The following is a 20,070-nucleotide window of genomic DNA, read 5'->3' as shown; positions in this document are numbered from 1 at the left end:
GTAAGGATTAGGCTGGGTGTGAAACTTCCCGCGTTAGGAAGATGTTTAACTGTTCCCTTGCATGCCATCTTTACTACCAAATCTTTCTCCTACCTACGGAAGCCTCCCCCTGCTGTCATTCGGAAGGCAGTTGGGGTGTGTGCAATTTTGACCGTAAAAATGGCCCAAAAGGGAACTGTTGCTCGCTCCTTCCTGTTGCTCGCTCCTTCACACAGCTGCTGTGATAAACTTTGTGGCCACTTTGACGTAGAAAGTCATCCTCATAATCAGATTTTGGGAGAACAAATTGTTTTATTTTACAATTATTATTTTATATTATTTTTACATTTTATATCCCACTCTTCTTCCAAGGAGCCCAGAGCAGTGTACTACATACTTAGGTTTCTCCTCACAACAACCCTGTGAAGTAGGTTAGGCTGAAAAAGAAGTGACTGACCCAGAGTCACCCAGCAAGTATCATGGCTGAATGGGGATTTGAACTCGGATCTCCTGGTCCTAGTCCAGCACTCTAACCACTACACCATGCTTCAATTTTTCCTGTCAGTTAATTTAAAAATCCCAATTTCCAGAGGAAGTTGCTGAGGCTGAGAAGTTTGTCTTTTCCAAGCACCCCCCCCCCAAAGAGATCTCTCTCCTTTGTTGTGTAACTTGATAGCTATAAAGGTGCTTGTATAATGAGAATAGGTAATTGACTTTGTAAGAGCTGTAAGGCAGGGTGGTGGTGTGTTACTAAAACTAGTGTGGTGAGGAGGGCTGAAAACCCTGCAGTTTGAGGGTAGTGAGAAATACTACACGCTGGGGAGCCAGCGTGGTATAGTGGCTAGAGTGCTGGACTAGGACCGGGGAGAGGAGAGCTGGTCTTGTGGTAGCAAGCATGATTTGTCCCCATAGCTAAGCAGGGTCTGCCCTGGTTGCATTTGAAAGGGAGACTTGATGTGTGAGCACTGTAAGATATTCCCCTCAGGGGATGGAGCCGCTCCGGGAAGAGCAGAAGGTTCCAAGTTCCCTCTCTGGCTTCTCTAAGATAGGGCTGAGAGAGATTCCTGCCTGCAACCTTGGAGAAGCCGCTGCCAGTCTGTGAAGACAATACTGAGCTCGATAGACCAATGGTCTGACTCAGTATATGGCAGTTTCCTATGTTCCTATGAGACTCGAGTTCAAATCTGCATTCAGCCATGAAACTAGCTGGGTGACTCTGGGCCAGTCACTCTCTCTCAGCCTAACCTACTTCACAGGGTTGTTGTTGTGAAGAGAAACATAAGTATGTAGTACACCGCTCTGGGCTCCTTGGAGGAAGAGCGGGATGTAAAATGTAAAAAAAAATCAAAAAAAATCAGCCCTTCCCAAAATGGCTCAGGACAGTTTACACAGAGAAATAATAATAAATAAACAAGATAAGATGGATCCCTGTCCCCAAAGGGGACACACAATCTAAAAGTAACATAAGATAGATTGTCCTCACAATCTAAAAGTAACATAAGATAGACACCAGCAACAGTCACTGGAGGTACTGTGCTGGGTGTGAATAGGGCCAGTTACTCTCCCCTTGCTAAATAAAGAGAATCACCGCGTTAAAAGGTGCCTCTTTGCCAAGTTAGCAGGATATTGCAGCTGGCTTGCAAAAAGCACCATCATTTTTTTACTTACTTATAAAAGCCCCTAAAATATATTAGGCACTGTACATTACTGAAATGAGCCTGTCGCTATCTTCAGGCTCACATCGCTGCATCCTTTGTAGGTACTGATGCTGCTTTAGGACCAACAGTATCTATGTGTTTGCTTCTACTCCCACATTTGTAAAGAAATAGACAGTCCTTTTTAGATAATATTACATGTAGCAGAAAAATACCATTGTGGGGAAGTGTGTGTATACACACCCAAGTAGTGGACAGTTCCAGTGCATGCACACACCCCGCCCCAAACCCACACACACCAAAGTAGTGGCCAGTTCCAGCACGAATGCATGCACACACACCCCCAAGTAGTGGACAGTTCCACCTTAAAAACAACAATCCCTTGTAACAGGGATTCCCAGATGTTGTTGACTACAACTCCCATAATCCTCACCAAAGGCCATTGAAGCTGGTGATCTGTAGTCAACAGCACCTGGGAATCCCTGTTACAGGGGGCACTGGTTTCCAGAACTCTCTTTTCACAAGGAAATTAACTCTGAAAAACTGCCTCACCACTTGGAGATGTGTGGAATGCAAAACATTTCTGTTTACTATGGTTACCATTTTCTACTTTGAGTCTGAGTTTTTATCTTTATTATCAAAAATATGTATATACTGCTTTTCAACAACAACAAAGAAGTCCCCAATACAGTTATTTATAGGAAAAGAATTGGACAAAAAATAGTTCCCTGACCCTAAAGGTCCACCAGCACCTGATGGAGAGATGCTGGACTGAATAGGGACAGTTGTTCTATCCTTACTAAATACAAGAGATCCACTCTTTTAAAAGGTGATGCTTTGCCCAGTTAGCAGTTCATATTTTTTGAGGAAACATGAGCCTCTGTCTTGATTAAACTGGGTCAGAGTTTTGTATGGGAAATCCCAACCAAAGTTTCATCAGAGGCCAGGTTTTCAAACTGGCTAGATGTGAGCAGAATTTTAGCTTCCTACACCTGTGTCATTGCATGGCAGGGAAATCACTTGATTAGCAAGCCAAATGTATGGACACTGAGTTGGGAAAGGGCATAGCTATTAAATAACTATCATACTTTGGATATATTATGCGGAATCTCAGCTCCCTTAATGTCCATAATGCTGGGAAAAGTTGAAGGAAAGAGAAGAAGAGGATGACCAGCAGCAAGGTGGATGGAGTCGATTACGACAGTGAACCAGCGTGGTGTAGTGGTTAGAGTGCTGGACTAGGACCGGGGAGACCCGAGTTCAAATCCCCATTCAGCCATGAAACTAGCTGGGTGACTCTGGGCCAGTCACTTATCTCTCAGCCTAACCTACTTCACAGGGTCGTTGTGAAAGAGAAACTTAAGTATGTAGTACACTGCTTGGCTCCTTGGAGGAAGAGTGGGATATAAATGTAATAATAATAATAATAATAATAATAATAATAATAATAAAAAATACGACAGCAATGAATGCACCACTGAGAGACCTTAAAGGCTAAGTTGAAGACAGATCATCCTGGGGATAATCTATCTATGTGGTGGCTAAGAGTCAACACCAACTTGACGGCACTTAATCAATCAATCAATTAAATGAGATAGCTACTTAATCACTAAAATGAGAAGGGCCAGCACTTCACCTGCCTGCAAATCATACCCTTTAACCTCAAAACTCATCCCCTAATAGTAGGTCGAAACCAGATATGTTTGGTTACTGTGTAGTGAGGGGACACATTCAGGGGTTCCAGTGGCGTAGCAAACTTCTTGGTGCCCAGGGGACAAAGTGTGGCCAGGGGGTCTCCATGTTTTCCTTATCGCATGTGCCCCACAGCCCCTGCGTCTGATGCCAGATGCAAGGGGGCAGGGCAGTTAGGGGCAGCCACCTCTGCCAACTTAATCCATCCAAGCCTTCCCCTCCCCATTTTTCACCTACCCGGTTGGTCGGCGGTGCCCAGTGCCCCGCAGTAGGCGGTCAGCTCCAGCAGCAACCCGGGCAGCTCCTCCAGGCTCAGCGGGACTGGGCCTGGGCCTTGGCTGGGCCCTGCTGCTGCCCACTCTGCCTCAGCCTCAATTAAGGTTGCCTCCTCCTCCGCCAAGGCCGCCATTTTGCCTGTTTATTTGTGGGGCCACCCAGGGAGTGTCGCCAAATGGCCATGGGACGCGATGCAGCTGCATGTTGGTGTGCACGTGCGTGGGGAGTGGGGTGGAGCCGGCCCTCAAGGAGTGGTCTGCAAATTGCCTCCCCCGTGGAAAACTTCACCACCGGCACTCAGCCAGCACAAGGAGGATTGGATTTCCTCTGAATTTACAAGGCAGAACATGGCAGCAAGGTGCACCCTGAGCCAGGGAGAGCTTGGTGGGGCCCCCTGGCCCTCCAGGCCTGGAGACAATTGTCCCCCCTTTGTCCAAAGGATGCTACGTCTCTGAGGGGTTCTCTTTTCACTTGTTTGAAGCCTTGGCAATGAGAGTCGGGCTTATCCTTGGCACAAATGTACAGTATGTAGGTTCTTACCACCCGCCATTATTTTTATATGATGAGAGGGGGCAGGTAGGCTGAAGGCTGCCTAGATTTTATACCCTCTTCATCCTTTCAGGTGGCAAAAATATTTTTTCTGCAATGTGAGATTCTGGAGTTTAAGCCTGCCTGAGCATTCCTCCTTTAGTCATTGACACTAACCTCAGGTGTTAGGAGAGGGGTTTGATGATCATTTTTATTGGTGAGTAAAAGGCATTGTGCACATGCTTAGAAATGCACATACCTTCACAAAAGCACATTGTAGCAAGGTGCACATTTCCCCCATTCCTGGTTCCCTGCTCCTATGCCCCAGTCTGCTCCTATGCCAAATTCTCTACTGCAAACCGAAGGGGAGCCCATTAGAACTTTCCTAACTGTAAGAGCAATTCAGCAGTGCAACAGCCTGCCTCATGCAGTGGCAGGCTGTTCTCAAGGAATCTCCACAGTTCCTTGAGTTCATGTGACTTTCCACAGTGTCTTGAATTATATGGAATGGAATGGCAATTTGTTCTAAAGTAAAACCAGGAGCTTTAAATCTCTTTTCACTCATAAGAGATGGGGAGAAGGAGTGCAGAAGCCCACATAAAGCTGAGAAATACTTGAGTTAAATACACAGTTCATATCTCAAACGCTATAATCCTGTGCTGAATAATCTTTCCAGCCAAGTCTACTGGAATGACAAAAGTTCAGCATAGATCATAGCTTATTATGCCTTCAGAAGATTTGGCCAAGCTATTGTAAATGTATTTCTTTATGGTTTGCTCCATGGAACACGTCTTTTGGCAGTCTAGCGTTACTCATGAAACCCCACTTTCCCAACCAGCAACCTTTGATAATGGGGGGAAGAAGCTGTAGGAACTAGGTTTTTTCAAACTAGCAGACTGCACAAGGAGGGAATAATACCTGGCCCCAAGTAGCATGCAGGGCCTCCTGCCCATTAGCCCCCATTCTTCCTGAAATAGGGAGCAACCAGTACACAGCAAAATAAAAGGGGAAAGAAAACAGGTAGAGTTTGTTTATGTAACAAAGGGGGAGAGAGCTGGGGTGTGGTGGTGGGGAGCTAGGGAAATGTTATGTATGTTCTGCCCGTTTCTCTGAGGGGTGAGACGTTTGAGGTGTGGTGCTTCTTGGGCTCTGATTTCCTCTGGAGCGGAACTCACTGGAAGCTTTTGCTGCCTTTGTAATATTTGGTTTGTTTACAAATATACAAGCTGAGCATTAGATGGAGTTGAAATAGCAGAGCACTCCTACAAGTCAGCAACTGGTTACATTGGTTTCCAGAGGGCAAATCTTGCACCCCAAGGTGCTCCAGCTCTCTGCCCATTTCAGACTCTCCCAAACACAGCCAGTTTCTCTCTCTGAGCCTATTCTCATGCTCAGTGGAAACCGGGCTAAGGGAGTGCAGCCACTGCACTTGAGAACTGCCGGGAGCCACGCAACCTTCTTGAGTAACCTGCTGCTTAACCTGGGTTTCAGGTGCAAGAGCGCATGGAAAGCAGGTTAGGGGATTGTGTGTTGCTGCAGCGACACACAAGAAGCCCCCAACGGGGAGGCTACAACAAGCCTCCTGGTGTTGGGAGGCTCCCCAGAATGCCCCATGCGCTCGTGTAGGTCATTCTGGGACTTCCGGGGGCCAGGAGGCGCCCGAACCATGCTATCCCAACCAGTTCCATGACGGAGCCAGTAATCGTCTGAGTGGCCGATCCAGACACCCAGGGAGAGCTCCCTGCTTGTCTGCGGGGAGAATAGGTCAAGCCCGCCCTACCCGCAAACCCCCTTTAGGCTCTGCACACTGCTCATGTGGAGAGCCTTTCTGTCTGACATATAGTCTAAAACCTGCTGTTTCTTGTCATTGACTATAGACACACTCACAGCGGTGGGGTGGGGGGGTGGGAGAAGGATGAGTCACCTTGCAACTTTATTTCATCACCTTATTCATCACCACTACCCCCTTGCAACCTTATTTCATTATAGACTCTTAAGACTCCCCCTCCAGGGTGATCTCTCAACCATTTCGCTCACCTTAACCAATCAACTGACTTCCTGAACTGTTAGCCTAACAAAAAAGTTGGCCAATTAGCACTGATGACTGACTGCAAACTCGTTACAATACAGGTAAATATAAAATAAATATTTAGGAATATATATATTAAGAGAAATCTGTAAGCAACTAAATAGAGAAAAGAGAGGCTTCCAAAAAACAAGTCATCTACAGGTGAATGAAGAGGGTTTTTCAGATCTATCTGCTGTTACACAGTCCCAGATTACAGGGGTAAGGCTCAGTCTCTGTCTCTCCCTGGGCTCTGATGCAGCTGCTGGGTAGTGTGAAGCTGCCGTTCTCTCCTCCCCTGTTCTCTTGAGATGATGATTTTATTCATGATCCTTGTTATATTGAGGAGATAATGATCATGAACAAAACAATCATGAATAAAATCATCATCCCAAGAGGACAGAGGAGGAGAGAACAGCAGCCTCACACTATCTAGTGTGATTCATGATCCTTGTTATCTCCTCAATCTTTTTTCCTCTCTCCCATCTTCAGTATTTCCTTCCCAGAATATCTTCCTCCTTCACCCCTATGGCAGTACAGTATCCCTAACCCAAAAGGGGTTGCACTCCAGCTTCACAGGATTACACGCAATGTTGCAATTTCAGCCAATCAAGGCTGGACTGGGGGCACTGAGAGGGCGGTGGAATGTATGTGAGGAGGGTGCCAGGTTTTGAGCTGAATGGGTACTTAAGGGTGGGAGTATTCACTGCTACTGGGTGCAGCAGGGCACCCCGCAGGTGGGGCGCACCAGGAATAGGCCCTGTTGCCTTGTGGGCCAGTCCGAGCCTGCAGCCAATACAAAGTAAAGTTTCTAAATACTGGGGATTTGATTGTGCAAAGCTAGGGCTATGTGAAGCTTCAAGGGCCTATTTGGATGAAGTGAAGCACCATTTGGTGGGGGCTGAAGCAGGGTTGAAGCAAAGCAAAGGGGGGGGTCAAAGATTTCCTAGTTTAGCTCTCCACCCCCCAAAACTACTTCCTGGGACTAGCAGGGGGCAGGAGATAAGCCGCTGTTCTGCTCCCCCACCCCCAGCCCAAGGGATCCAGGGAACAGTGTGGATATTCCTGGGATTTGTATTATTTTTCTGAAGCTGCAGCCATTGCAAGGCCTTGAGGAGCCAAAGGGATCATCTTGAATCAGCCCTCCTCAAAGCAGTGCCAAAGAGGGCAACTGTGTCAAATTAGGGTCCCTTCAAAGAAGATACAGTGTGGCCCTCAGTGAATCAGGGCTTCTCTTGCACAGGCCTAGTGCAAACCTAATCCCTATAGCTATACTGTGTGGAACTTAGAATAGCTTTCAAAAAATAATTCTGAGTTGCCTTAAGTTAAGATTGTTCAGATTCAGTGTTCCCCAGACTTTGGCACCACACATCACATAAACATGGAGAGCACCTTTGTCCTCAAAAACTCTTACTGCATGAGGCAATAAGCGGGAATCCCCGCTGGTATGTTTCCCAGACTATGGGAAGCACCTATATCGGGCAGCAGTGATATAGGAAGATGCTGAAAGGCATAATCTCATACTGTGCAGGAGATGGCAATGGTAAACCGCTCCTGTATTCTACCAATGAAAAACCAGAGGGCTCTGTGGTCGCCAGGAGTCAATACCAACTCAAGGGCACACTTTACCTTTACCCTGCTGTTCATGCAAAACTTGGCACATAATTAGAAGTTTTAAATGCTTTGAGCATAGATGTTTCTAAATGGAGTGCCTAAAATTCTTCCTGGTGAAATGGAACTTATATACAGCTACATTTATAGAGGTGAGAGACTGTTTTTTTGGGTGTTTTTTTTAAAAAGCCCTCACCTACTTTCCAGAAGAGTTGCTGTGTTAGTCAGCAAAAATACATGTCTGAGCCACAAGGGGGCATCTTTGGAGCTCCTGAGAGAAATCTAAAGAGTTTCTTCCAGAAGTAAGGGAAGAACATTACATTGACCCAGCAACGAAAAGAGAGCTTATTTAATGGCTGGTTCACTTATCTATGTTCATCATTATAAAGATGTCGTAGCATTCTCCTCCTCCTCCTCCTCCAAAGCTCTCAAAGCAGTTTACATAGAAAAACAAACAATACATAAATAAGATTGTCCCCTGTCCCCAAAGGCCTCACAATCTAGAAAGAAACATAAGGTTGACACCAGAAACAGCCATTGGAGGGATGCTGTGCTGGGGTCGGTTAGGGCAAATTGCTCTCCCCCTGCTAAATAGAAGAGAATCATCACCTTAAAAGGTGCCTCTTTGTTCGGTTAGCATATAACAATTCTAATTGTTATATGCCCTGAATATGCATGTGTGAATAGCCCTATACAGACATTATGGCCCTGTACACAGTAAACATGTGGTAGGACATCAAGATTGTGCCCTATAGCCATGCCCCCTGCACTAATGTATTTACTTGTCATACCCTCTGGGCCTCCACGCATTCTTGTCTGCAGAGGGTGATACCTTACTCAGGGAGGATTCCTTCACATGACCTAGAGCCCCACAGCCCCCAGGGTTCCAAGCTACGAGAAGGAACCCTCTTTACATTTGTTGTTGCTTTCTGTAGAAAAAGTTCCCATGGCCCTGCTGGGGGCAGGACCAGTGAATGAATCAGCACAGGGTGTATCCCTAGCTGGCACACTCCCTGTCATGGCCCTGACCTGGAGGACTCAGACATAGAGATATGCAGCACCATACTAGCTCCTAAGGTTCAGGCCCCAACAGCAGTCATGAACTAAACAGCCTGGAGTTTGGGGACCCTGATCCCCAGCACTGTTCCCTCTAAGATGTGTGCGCTCTCACAAGTTTTCTGATGTCTGCTCAGTTAATTTTAGATCCTGCTCAGGGGGGAAAGCGATCCCCTTAGGAAGGCCCCCACTCTGAATGCAGGAGTGCACAGTGCCTTGATTCTGCCGCCCAGAACAAAACTCATTCCACACACAAATGAGAAAAATTAGAGGGACCACTGATCCCCAGCCAGGCTCATCCAAGAGGTCAGACCCCAACATGCCAAGAACCTTTCACTCTCCAGTAATTGCTTCCTGACAGGAACTGCATCAGGCAAGAGGTGGCAGAGAGGGAGCAGCATACTCAGTCCAGGTCCAAGGGCTGCACTTTTAAGGATCCCCACTCTGCAATAGGTGGCGACTGGGAGCAGTAGTCAGGGCTTGGAGAGGTAAAAAGCCACAGGTGGGACAGGTGCATTGGTGGGTCAAGATGCTGCTTTGGTCTTCTAGGTGACATCTTAGTCTTGCAGGTTCCTTTGCAAAGCTGGAACGGGACATTGTAGTTCATGCCTCCCCTGCCACAGCTGTATACCAAAGTATCTTTCTCTTGGGAATATTCCTGCTGATGTGGAATACAAACTGCCAGGCAAGCCCTAGCAGTTTAAACTCCTCATGTTCAGCCAGCCTGTTCAGCCAGCCACACCATACACTCGCCACTGTCCCACACCACGCTCGTGTGCTACAGCACACCAGTTGGGAAAGCCTGGACTAGAGGAGCTCCAAGGTTCCTTCCAACTCTAACATTCTATTATTCTCTTACTGTCTCTTGCCATTTTCCTTTTGTGATCTAGTCTCTGTCATTAGCAACAGCATTAAAAAAAACAATAATAATTACTGGACATTCATGTTCTCCTCATATTTGTGGACTAGGCTGCAGAACAAGAAGCCAGATCTATGAAATCTACCTTTATTTCAAGGAGATTTTTGCCAGGAAGTGGTCTGAGTAGAAGACGTTCCTATATTCTATGATAACTTTACTACTAAGGGGAAAAATGTGGGAATCAGTGTGCATGTACACTAAATGCCTTTATTAAAAAAAGAATAGGAATGGCTTAAATATCAGTTGCCACAATGAGGGAGGGAGGGAGGGAGAGAGAGAGAGAGAATAAAGGGAAATTTCAGATTAGTCACAAAGAAGTCCCCCACCTCTGTCTGCATAGAAGGTTTAAAGTGATCTCCTAATGGCATGTACTTAATAGCTGTCCTTGAGACTTCACAGCTCTTTGGCTTCAGGGGTGACTGGGTGGAAGGAAGGTGGCGGGTTTCCTTTCTGTTTGTGTTTTCATTGGAAGGTACTTGCATGGAAGAGCAACTGGAGATGGAGGTCAGAACACTGGAGGAAGCACCTGCAGAAGGCAAAAGCAGGAAACAAACCAGACGAATGTCATTGCAACTTGGATCCATGATTGCACAGTGGATAGTTTTGCTCGCTTGCCTGGTCTGCATTGGCTTGTTCTACCATTGGGTAAGTGTTGCACAAGAAATCTCACAATGCTGTGTCTTATGGTGGATTCTCACACAGGTTTATCCATCTAGAAATCCATGTTTTGTTTTAATTTGTTTTTTGTTCTGTTTATTTTGTATGCTTGATGCTCTGCTGAGAAAGTGCAACAGTTGTACCATGTGATTGAAAAGCAGCCCTGGTGTGAATTCAGTAAACCTGCTAGCAATTACACCTTTGTCTGTACACCTGTAGGCATGCTGGGGAACACCACACATATACAAATTGTGGACTTCTGTAAGGTGTACCCAAATCTACTCTTGGGAAAAATATGTGTAGCTATTTGAGATAATGTCCTGGCATACAGGCTGCCCTGCCTATTATCCTTAGGTACTCCAGCAACACTGGTCAGGGGTGCATTGTTGCTTTGCTTCAAGGGACATATATTGCAGCCTTTTCTCAGATCAGCTATTGTCAGATACGTGGGTGCTTTAAGTCCTATATACATAAAGAACATGTAAAGTAAAAAATAATGAGGTTCTTTTGCAAATGGAGAGGGTGGGCTGGGCTCTCAAAGTGCAGAGCCTCTGTGTCTTGGATGAGCTCTTCATCAAATTCTAGCTAATGACAGTGGACTTGCATGTATCCGTGGATATAGATAAGAAACACTGTGATTTCACAAGGCAGGCTGAGTCTTAAGGGGCAAAACCCTTCTCCTACATACATAATCTACTCAGGTATGATGTGTTGCATGTGCTAGTGATAAACTAATTAAAAAGTCATGCTAAGCATGTCCAGACATGTTCAGAGAAGTGTCTGGAGGAAGTGTAAGCAGATACTAAGTAGGTGCTTTACAAATGTCCTTTGGAATATTCTTATAGTTCTGGAACTCACTGATGAGAAAGTCAAAATACTCATCTAGAATGATAATGCCCAAAACCTGTAAACAGCATCCCCATGATGCAGGAGAGCATTGCAAAGAGGTAGGTTTCTCTGCGGTATGAAACGTCTGGGGTCTTAACAAAACACCCATTTTTGATCAGTACAGAAGAATCATCCTTAAGCTATAAAGGCTCACGTTTTGGCGAGTAGGATCTCTCAGCCCCTCCTTGCAGCCCCACCACTGACTGAGATCCAGTTGGCAGGGCCTTTTCGGTTGTAGTCCCTCAGCATCAGGATGCCCTCCTGGATGAGCTTCGATGTGCTTCCTCTTTCCTCTTGCAACGTTTTAAAGAAATACTTAAACCCCATTATTTTTAGAGTGACTTTTTAGTGTTTATCTTTTCTGTCTCCAGTAGGTTTTAAATCTGTAAATCTGGTTTTATCTGGGTCTAGTTTTTAATTGAATTTTATTAATTGTATATTCTTTTATCTGTTTTTATGGTTTTATTGTCTTTGTGAGCCACCTTGAGTTGTATTTCACTGAAGAGGTGATACACAGATATTTTAAATGAATAAATAAATTATTTCTGTTACTGAAATGTAACAAAAGAGAGCTTGTGCTCTTTTTATATAAGGCAGAGGTGCACAACTCAAATGCCCTAGTGGGCTTTTGACACAACCGCAACTTGGTGTGCAGGGGCCGAGGTCAGCTTTCAGTGCATTATCACATTAAAATTCATTATTAAAAATATTAAACAGTTCATTAAAATATTTTATATTGAAATATAAAATAAAGAAAATATGAATGTAGCAGTTTAGTTACTTATGGATCTTTCCCCCTCATCAAGTGACCCACAATTTGAACCAAGGATAGTGGCCAGAAAATAGATCCTGTCCTTGCTCAGTCAGTGGGGGGTATCTGCAGTGCAGACGAGCCCCAAACAAATGTGAAATCCTTTCTTCTCCCTAAATTTCTGTTGCTTTCAGGTTGGAATCGTAGGCATGCTTACTTAGGAGTAAGCCTCTTTTGGTACACCATGGGACATATTTCTTGTGTAAATGTGCATAGGATGGTGTTGAAAGCCAGTTTCTGGAGAGGACAGAAACATTTTCCTAGGAAAAGAGGAAACTGACCAAAAGAGTGACCATTTGGTTTTCTGGGGTGCTGTTGCTGCCTGAGGGCTAGCAAAGAAGCCCCCATGGGCCAGACCCAACCTTATGTTGTACAGGCCTGATATAAGGAAAGACAAGGGAAGAGACAGTAAGTGTCAGGTTCAAAGAACAAGGATAGTTTTTAGGGCTTCAAAAATTACTAATTATAGACGCCTAGCTATACAGTTCTTGATTCTAGAAGGGACATTGTGTTTAGAATTATTTGGGCATCATGGGCAGTAGTGCACCTAGGTAATTTTGGAGCCCCCCCCCAATGTTAAACATCATCAACTAAAGGCCTTTAGAGGCCCTCCTCAGCTGCTAGTTAAACATCATCCTACACACACACACACACACACACACAATGACACAGGCAGTATTTTTAATATGGTTCTTGAGGGCCCAAACAGCAACTGAACTCACAAGAATGTAAGGATACTGTATAAAACAAATATGCATGGGCAGAAACATTTCAACACACAACATATTCCCATCCCACATATTTCTTTACCCACTCACTGCTCTATCTCTAAAGGATCCAATATTTAAGCAACTGAATTTTCAAGAATGTAAAGATGTTAAAAACAAGGGAATTGGGGGGGTGGGGGGACCTTGGAATTTTTGCTGCTTTTTAGTATAACTTGGGGGCTGGGGTGGGAAAGAATTATACAATATAAGAGCTACAATGTTATAAAAGATTCACATTTTACTACCCAGTTTTAGTCATGGTCACTCAGAAGTAAGTCATCCATTCCTCACATTAACAAGTTAATGTATCATGACAACATATTGCAGCCAAGCTGAGAAGAAGGGCAGGTGGCCACTGCATAGATAAGCCTCCCATTTCTCAATCTGTGGATCCAGCATTTAGCAACAGAAACTTCACATGCCCTGTACCACTCACTGTGTTGTGTTCTCTCCCTCCGCCTCTCCTCTCAAAGAGGAAGGAGAACTCACACTGGAACAACCTTTAGAGTTTAGACCAATTGTGTCTTCAGCCGTTTCCCTCCCTCGTAGAAAACCTCTCCTTACTCAAATATAGCACAGCACCAGGTTGTATCTCAGCAGGGTATTTGTGAATTTAAGATGTTTTGCCCCAATGTGCATCACACTGCATTTGCTTACATCAAATCTGATTTGCCATTTTGTTGCTCACTTAGCCATCTAACATATTCTGCAGTTCTTCAGTGCTCTAGTGACCTCCTTGATAGGAGTAATTTGAGGTTTAGCCATGAGGAACAAAAGAGTAAATAGAAAGAAAAGAAGTTGCACAAGAAACAAACAGTGAAGGGATTTAAAAAATAAAGACGTACCAAGCTGCTTTGTTTGGGTAAAACTGCTCCCTCCACCACTACCCTTCCTGCCCCAACAAGGAGAACCCCAAATGCCAAAGTAGCTTGTAACACAAAATGTATTTGGAAATGAGAAAAGAGATTAATGGTGTGCACTGGGGACACTAAAGGGCCATGCAGGTGGGAAAGGAGACTGGCTGGGAAATCCATATATATTAGGGCCATAAGAACTCCATGCCCCCCCCCCCCGGCCCCCAAAGTAAAAAAAACACTGAACCCAACCCAGGCAGCTAAAACAGGGCTTTTGTTGACATCAATCTCTTTCCTACCCGAGGCTGATGCTAAAGGGGAACTGAAGAGTACCATCCCATTTGCTCTTCCAGCAGCAGATGCTGCTGCTGCTACCCCTCCAGTCCCTTCCTTCCGCTGACCCCACTGCATATTCTGCTTCTGCTGCTGGAACTCCACACTAATCAGCTCCAGAAGAAGCAATAGGCGGGCATCATCAGTTAACTGCATACAGATATCGCTGATTAATTTACAGTAAACCTTAGCTAGCCCCACATTCAGATGGCTGCCTGCAATGCTCCAAAGGCACAGCTTCCTTCTCTCCAGGGATCAAAGGCTATGGAAGTCAGTCAGCAGCACAGCAGCAACACGTTGGTGTAAAAAGCTGGGAAGTCAGGCAGAGTTTTTGATGCTGCAGCTTGCTCTCTCACCGTTTGTGGAGTAAGGAGGCTGGCTGGCTGGAGAGCTGCAGGCAGCCTTGGGAACACCGAAGGAGAAGAAGAAACGAAAGAGGAGGAAGTGAGAAGGCAGGGGAGCTCCCTGTCCCTTGGACAGCCCCCTCCCCCTCTCTCACCGGCTTCAGCCCCAATGTGGTTTGCAAGCTGCTTCGAAGCCAAAGCCAGCAGGGCGCTTTCAAAATCAGGACCTATCTCGGAAGTGTGCTTTGACACTTCCTGTGTTGTGACACCGCAGTCCCTACGCTGACAGCAGGGTGCCGTTCACATTTCCAATGCCTTGTTTTGGATTTAATCGCTGTGATATAGTGCTATGACATCGTATATCTGGCATAAAGAAGTTGCTGGGTTTTTTGTTTTTGTTTTGGTTAGTTTTTGTGACTGCTCCCCCTGCTGTATATGTCTTGAATGCAATTTGCCTGAATTGAAGCATTTTGCTGCTGTTGAGCAGCTAACCTGGAAAGCACCCAGGAGCAAGGGGAAGGGATTGTCAAAACCAGCAGCCGTTTGCTAAGGCCCAAGGAGCAACTTAGGCAGCTCCTCTGGATTCCTCACTTATTTCCCTCTCCTCTCCAGTGTCCAGCAGCCCTTCTTTCTCTTCCCTGCCTACTCCCTGCTGCATAGGTGGATTGGCATGCTTGTTGTTGTTTCCCCCCGTGTGCTTCCTGTGACCTGGGGCGGGGAGAAATCACAGTTCAGCCATACTCCTCCTGTGCTGCTCCTCACCCCCCACCCCCACCCCCACCCCAAAAGAGAAACAGAGCAATTCAATGAAGCACACTGATCTGCTGGGAGGAGATGCAGCTGCCTCCGCCATTGCTGCTGAGCAGAGGAGGCTGAGCAGAGGAGCAGGGCTGGTGCTTGCTTGCACATGGTTGGCAGTTAGGGATGGGCCCGGACCGGTCTGGAGGCCATTAAAAAAGCCTCCGGACCAGTCCGGAGCTGGGTGGTTCGGTCCAGGGATGGGGGTTATCTTTAAGAGCGGCGGGAGGGTTTACTTACCCCTCCCGCCGCTTTCCCGCTTGGCGCCGTAATCTTCAAGGTAATTGGGGCGGCAGGACAACTCCCTGCCGCCCCTTCCCCATTGCTTGCAAAAATACCCAGCAGTCCTTTGCGTGCACTCACGTCACAGAGACGAGCGCGCACAAAGGACTGCTGGGTTTTTTTGCAAGCAACATCGGGGAAGGGGCGGCAGGGAGTTGTCCTGCCGCCCCAATTACTTTGAAGATTACGGCGCCAAGCAGGAAAGTGGCGGGAGGGATAAGTAAACCCTCCCGCCGCTCTTAATGGTACCCCCCCACCCCAGTGCCTTACCGCAGTTGGCAGTTCCGTGCACACCCCTATTGGCAGTATAGGGAGGCTCCACCTGCCCACCTGATAGCACAGAGAGAAGCTCATGGCCAGCTGGGGCAGCGAAAGGGCCAAGCAGTGAGTGCAGCATCTCCCCCCCCTTTTCTGTTTGCTGCCTGCTGCTGCCTCTGGAGGCTCCCGGCCGCCCCTCTCCTCAGCAACACACACTCTCCCCACAGCCACTGGAGCCCCCCCCCGCCTGGCTGCCCCACCCCCAGTAACACACACTGCAGCAGTGCGGCCTCCCCGCCATTGGAGGCCCCCCACCCGACAGCACTCAGCAGCACAGGGACATTTGGAAGCCCCCTCCCAGAGGGCAGGGAAGGCCAACAGAGACACATGGTGGTTGACCCGCTGCCATTTCTGTTGTGAGGCCAGCCTAGCCAGGTGGGTGGACCACAGCAAAGGCCCCTGGGGGGATGTTTGGGAGGGCCCCCCTGTGGCAGAGGACTGGACCTGGGCCCCTGGACATGGGGAGACCAAATAAATGCTGGGACCCTGTACTCCTTCCCTCCCACAAGGACTTAGGAAAAGAGCTGTCACAAATATGTGTTTACTTTCTTCCTTTTGAGATACACTCCCTTTTAAAGCTGTTGTCCTTTGATCATCCATTGTGTTTTCTAAATGAGCCCCCAGTGGCTAGGATTCGGGAATAGGCTAGGGCACCGCTTAAGACTGGCTGGGGGCTCAGGGATAATCAGGCAAAAAAGACTGCAGTTGTAGTCAAGGCTGTTTGATAAAGGAAAGGAAGAGGTTTGGTTTGTTCTTTAGGACACAGTGGCTGATTTCAAAGCCTTGCTTGCTGTGCCTTGAGAACAGAGCTTAGCTGTGGAGGGAGGAGGTGAACGAAGGAGAGCTAATGTGTGGAGAGAGAAAGAGGGGATTGAGATTCAGAGTGAAAAGGCTGAGCCCTAAACAGTGAGTGTATAATTCATGACCTGACCATTCTATAATATTCATAAACTGTATTCTACAGCTGGGATGCCTTTTGAATTTAATTCTTAATTTAGTATTGCACCTCTTCACAAACTGTTGTCTCTATCTATCTGTCTATCTATATGATTTGTACACCGTCCCAAACTTTAGCCTCTGAGTGGTTAACAATAAACAGAAACATGTATTCTTCTGAAACAGAGCATGTATTTTGCAGGCACAGCAGTCCCTTGAAAAATGGCTGAGATACAGCAATATAAACACCAACTTCTAAAAGGACTGGTGACCTTTTTAAAAGCACAGATAATGTGCCTTTAAAAAGAGTTACGCCTCTTAATTTCTTCAAAAGTTCAGGACCATTATAACCTAGTATAAAATAGGCCTGGTTTTGTTAAAAGATTTTGCACCACATACCATCAAATCAGAATTATCCAAACTGAACTGTGAGTGTTAAGAAATTAAATGAAATTTGTGAGTGTATCATGCATCATCCAAAGACATCTGCTAAACAGTTAGTGTCTGGGGGAGGCCAGCTGTCCTTACCTCCGAGGACAGAGTGGTGAGAGGGCCCAAGGCGACAGGGAGGGGTGGCAGTCTGGAGAGATGAAGGAAAGACTGCCAACAGGCAGGGACTCAGCTCCAGTGGAGGAGGAGCTGAGCCCTGATAAGACTGAAGTGAAGGCACGCAAGGATAACATCAGCAGCATGCCTCCCGAAGGGAGGGGATCTGAGCAGGAGGAAGGAGAAGGGGAGAAGCATTGGCAACAGCTGTAAGAGGTAATCAATTACAGGTAATAAAGAGGGGCATTGACCCCATAATTAAGGGCCAGCGATGCATAGCCTGTGAGGAGGCATATAAGGAGCTGGCCAGGGATAAGAAGGAGGTTGGTGGAGAGTGTCAGCGGTCCCCTAGAGAGAGACATACACAAGGAACAAGTAGCCTGGGACAGAGGAGGAAAAGAGTGATGCTCAATCCCCTTCCTGTCCATGCTCTGAGGCCGGTCCCGATAAGCCTAGCTAGGCTGGGTAGAGGAGACAGGGACATTTAGCCGGACAGTTAGCAAAACGGTTGAGTGTAAATAGGGAGTCTTGCAGAAGAGGAGTTAAATCCATACAACTTTATGGTTTCCATTGGAACCTTCAATGACCTGAGGATGTGGACAAACTGCTTCAGATTTTATGTCCTACAACCTGTTCTTTTGATCCTTGCCCAACTTGGCTAATTTTATCTGCAAATAGTACTATCAGAGAGAGTCATCTTGTATATATTATAAATGCTTCTTTTAGGGAGGGTATGATGTCTCCCTGTCTTAAGGAGGCTATTATTGAAGAAACCTGCACTGAATTCCTTAGTTAGCTAATTATAGACCTATCTCCAATCTTTCATGGTTGGGCAAGGTGATTGAGAGGGTGGTGATTTCTCAGCTCCAGGCAGTCTCGGAGAAAACAGATTATCTAGGCCCATTTCAAACTGACATTTGGGCAGGCTATGGGGTGGAGACTGCTTTGGTCGGCCTGATGGATAATTTCCAGAGGGGAATTGACAGAGGGAGTGTGACTCTGTTGATCTTTTTGGATCTCTCAGCAGCTTTCGAAACCATGGTATCCTTCTGGGTCACTTGAGGGAGTTGGGATTGGGTGACACTATTTTACAGTGATTCCGTTCCTACCTCTCTGGCAGATTCCAGATGATGTCACTTGGAGACTATTGCCCTGAAAAGCGGAAGTTAATGTATAGAGTTCCACAATGCTCCATACTGCCCCCAGTGCTTTTTAACATCTGAATGAAACTGTTGGGAGAGATCATCAGGAGATTTTGTGCAAGGTGTTATCCATATGCTGATGACACCCAAATTTGTTTCTCCATATCAGCTTCATCGGGTAATGGTAAAACTTCCCTAAATGCCTGCCCGTAGCTGGTAATGGGCTGGATGAGGGATAAACTAAAATTTAATCCATATAGGATGGAGCTACTGGCTGTTGGGAGTCAGAACCCGAGAGATGGTTTAGATCTACCTGATCTGGATGGGCTTACACTCCCCCAGAAATAACAAGTATGTCGCTTGGGAATGCTGCTGGATTCAAAACTCTCTCTGGTTTCTCAGGTTGAGGCAGTGTCCAGGAGCGCTTTTTATCAGCTTCGGCTGATATGTCAGCTACGCCCATTTCAGGAGGTAAATTACTTTAAAACAGGGGTGCATATGCGTGTAACCTCCAGGCTCAACTACAGTAATGCACTCTTTGTGGGGCTGCCTTTGTACATAGTCTGAAACTACAATTGGTGCAGAACGTAGTAGCCAGACTGGTCTCCAGGATAACTTGAAGAGACCATTGGGCTCTTCTCATGATCAGTGAGAAGAACTCCAGGGCGATCTGCAGGGAGAGCGGGTTACATTCACCCTCCCCGCAGATGAGCAGATGTCTTTGCTTGGGCAGGCGGATTGCCCATCCAGACGAGCGCCAGCTCCTGCCGGTAGCTTTGGGGGTCGGGGTGTAGAGAAGCTCTACCGTGTGTTGCCCCGCCCACCGGAGCTCCAATAATGCACCACACGAGTGTGTGGTGCGTTATTGGGATCCCCCTCCCCCTGAGCGTACCGACCCTGAGCAGCCGTGGCTGATGCACAAGCATGGAAATGGGGTTAAGGGAGAGCTTGCTCATTTAGAAGGGAGGCTACTTAGGTGGGTTTGCCACCATGTAGCCACGGGGATTGGGCCTGATCCCAGTGGTCCCTTAGCCAGATTCTGCACACACATGTGAAAAGCCTCCATATGTGGAGGGAACGAGGCCTAAACTGCCCTGAGCCATTTTGGAAGGGCGGTATAAAAATCAAACAAACAAACAAACCTCTTTTTGTAAAAAATACTTTGAGGTCATTCACACAATCAAAAACTGTGTTCTACTCGGGTTTGAGAGCTGTGTGTGCCCTCAACATTTCATTGTATGGAAGCAAAGGTAAAAGAAAAACCTGGGTAGAAGTGACTGTGTGGAAGAAAAGCTAGCCAGTTTTTCCTCCTATCTTGCTTCCACACAACTGAAAATTGGAAGTACACACAACTCCCAAACCCAGGTAGAACAGAATTTTTGATTGCGTGAATGACCCTGCATTGTAAATTGCATTGGTATTCAGTGCATTAATAAAGCTGTTCAGGGGTCAAAAGTTCATGGCTTCTGTTCAGCAGCTTCATTTTTGAGGGTGATGAAATGTACTGGTTTGATTTTGGAGGAAAATGGAGGTTTGATTATATTGGTCACTAGTGGGCCTGAGTGTAGAGCATCTGCACCTCTAGTTGGGCCCAGCTGTTGCCCCCCCCCCCA

At 46.5% G+C, this 20,070-nt stretch overlaps 1 protein-coding gene and 1 long non-coding RNA gene across 12 annotated transcripts in view; one reads left to right on the top strand and one right to left on the bottom strand.

Annotated features, from left to right (window-relative positions):
- Positions 1–20,070, top strand: part of LOC128323964 (uncharacterized) — a 46,683-nt gene that overhangs the window by 435 nt on the left and 26,178 nt on the right. For 3 of the 11 annotated variants that reach the window (XR_008306546.1, XR_008306543.1, XR_008306544.1), the window contains exons 2-3: positions 6,120–6,260; positions 10,254–10,426. Coding sequence is in view for 1 of the 11 variants with exons in the window: in XM_053247986.1 (XP_053103961.1) it covers positions 10,148–10,426 (279 nt within the window). In the remaining 10 variants the exon portion in view is untranslated. Of the gene's footprint in view, positions 1–6,119; positions 6,261–10,065; positions 10,427–11,445; positions 11,884–16,634; positions 16,740–17,438; positions 17,546–20,070 lie in introns of those variants that run through there. The other 8 variants (XR_008306545.1, XR_008306548.1, XR_008306547.1 and 5 more) reach the window with 8 other exon arrangements.
- Positions 9,969–20,070, bottom strand: part of LOC128323968 (uncharacterized) — a 45,935-nt gene continuing 35,833 nt past the window's right edge. The window contains exon 3 of the long non-coding RNA XR_008306555.1: positions 9,969–10,307. This is a non-coding gene — a long non-coding RNA (uncharacterized LOC128323968). The remainder of the gene's footprint in view (positions 10,308–20,070) is intronic.

The sequence above is a fragment of the Hemicordylus capensis genome, chromosome 4, assembly GCF_027244095.1.
Source record: "Hemicordylus capensis ecotype Gifberg chromosome 4, rHemCap1.1.pri, whole genome shotgun sequence".
Lineage (NCBI taxonomy): Eukaryota > Metazoa > Chordata > Lepidosauria > Squamata > Cordylidae > Hemicordylus > Hemicordylus capensis.
The sequence above is the reverse complement of the archived record's forward strand: the minus strand, read 5'-3'. Positions and strand labels throughout refer to the sequence as shown.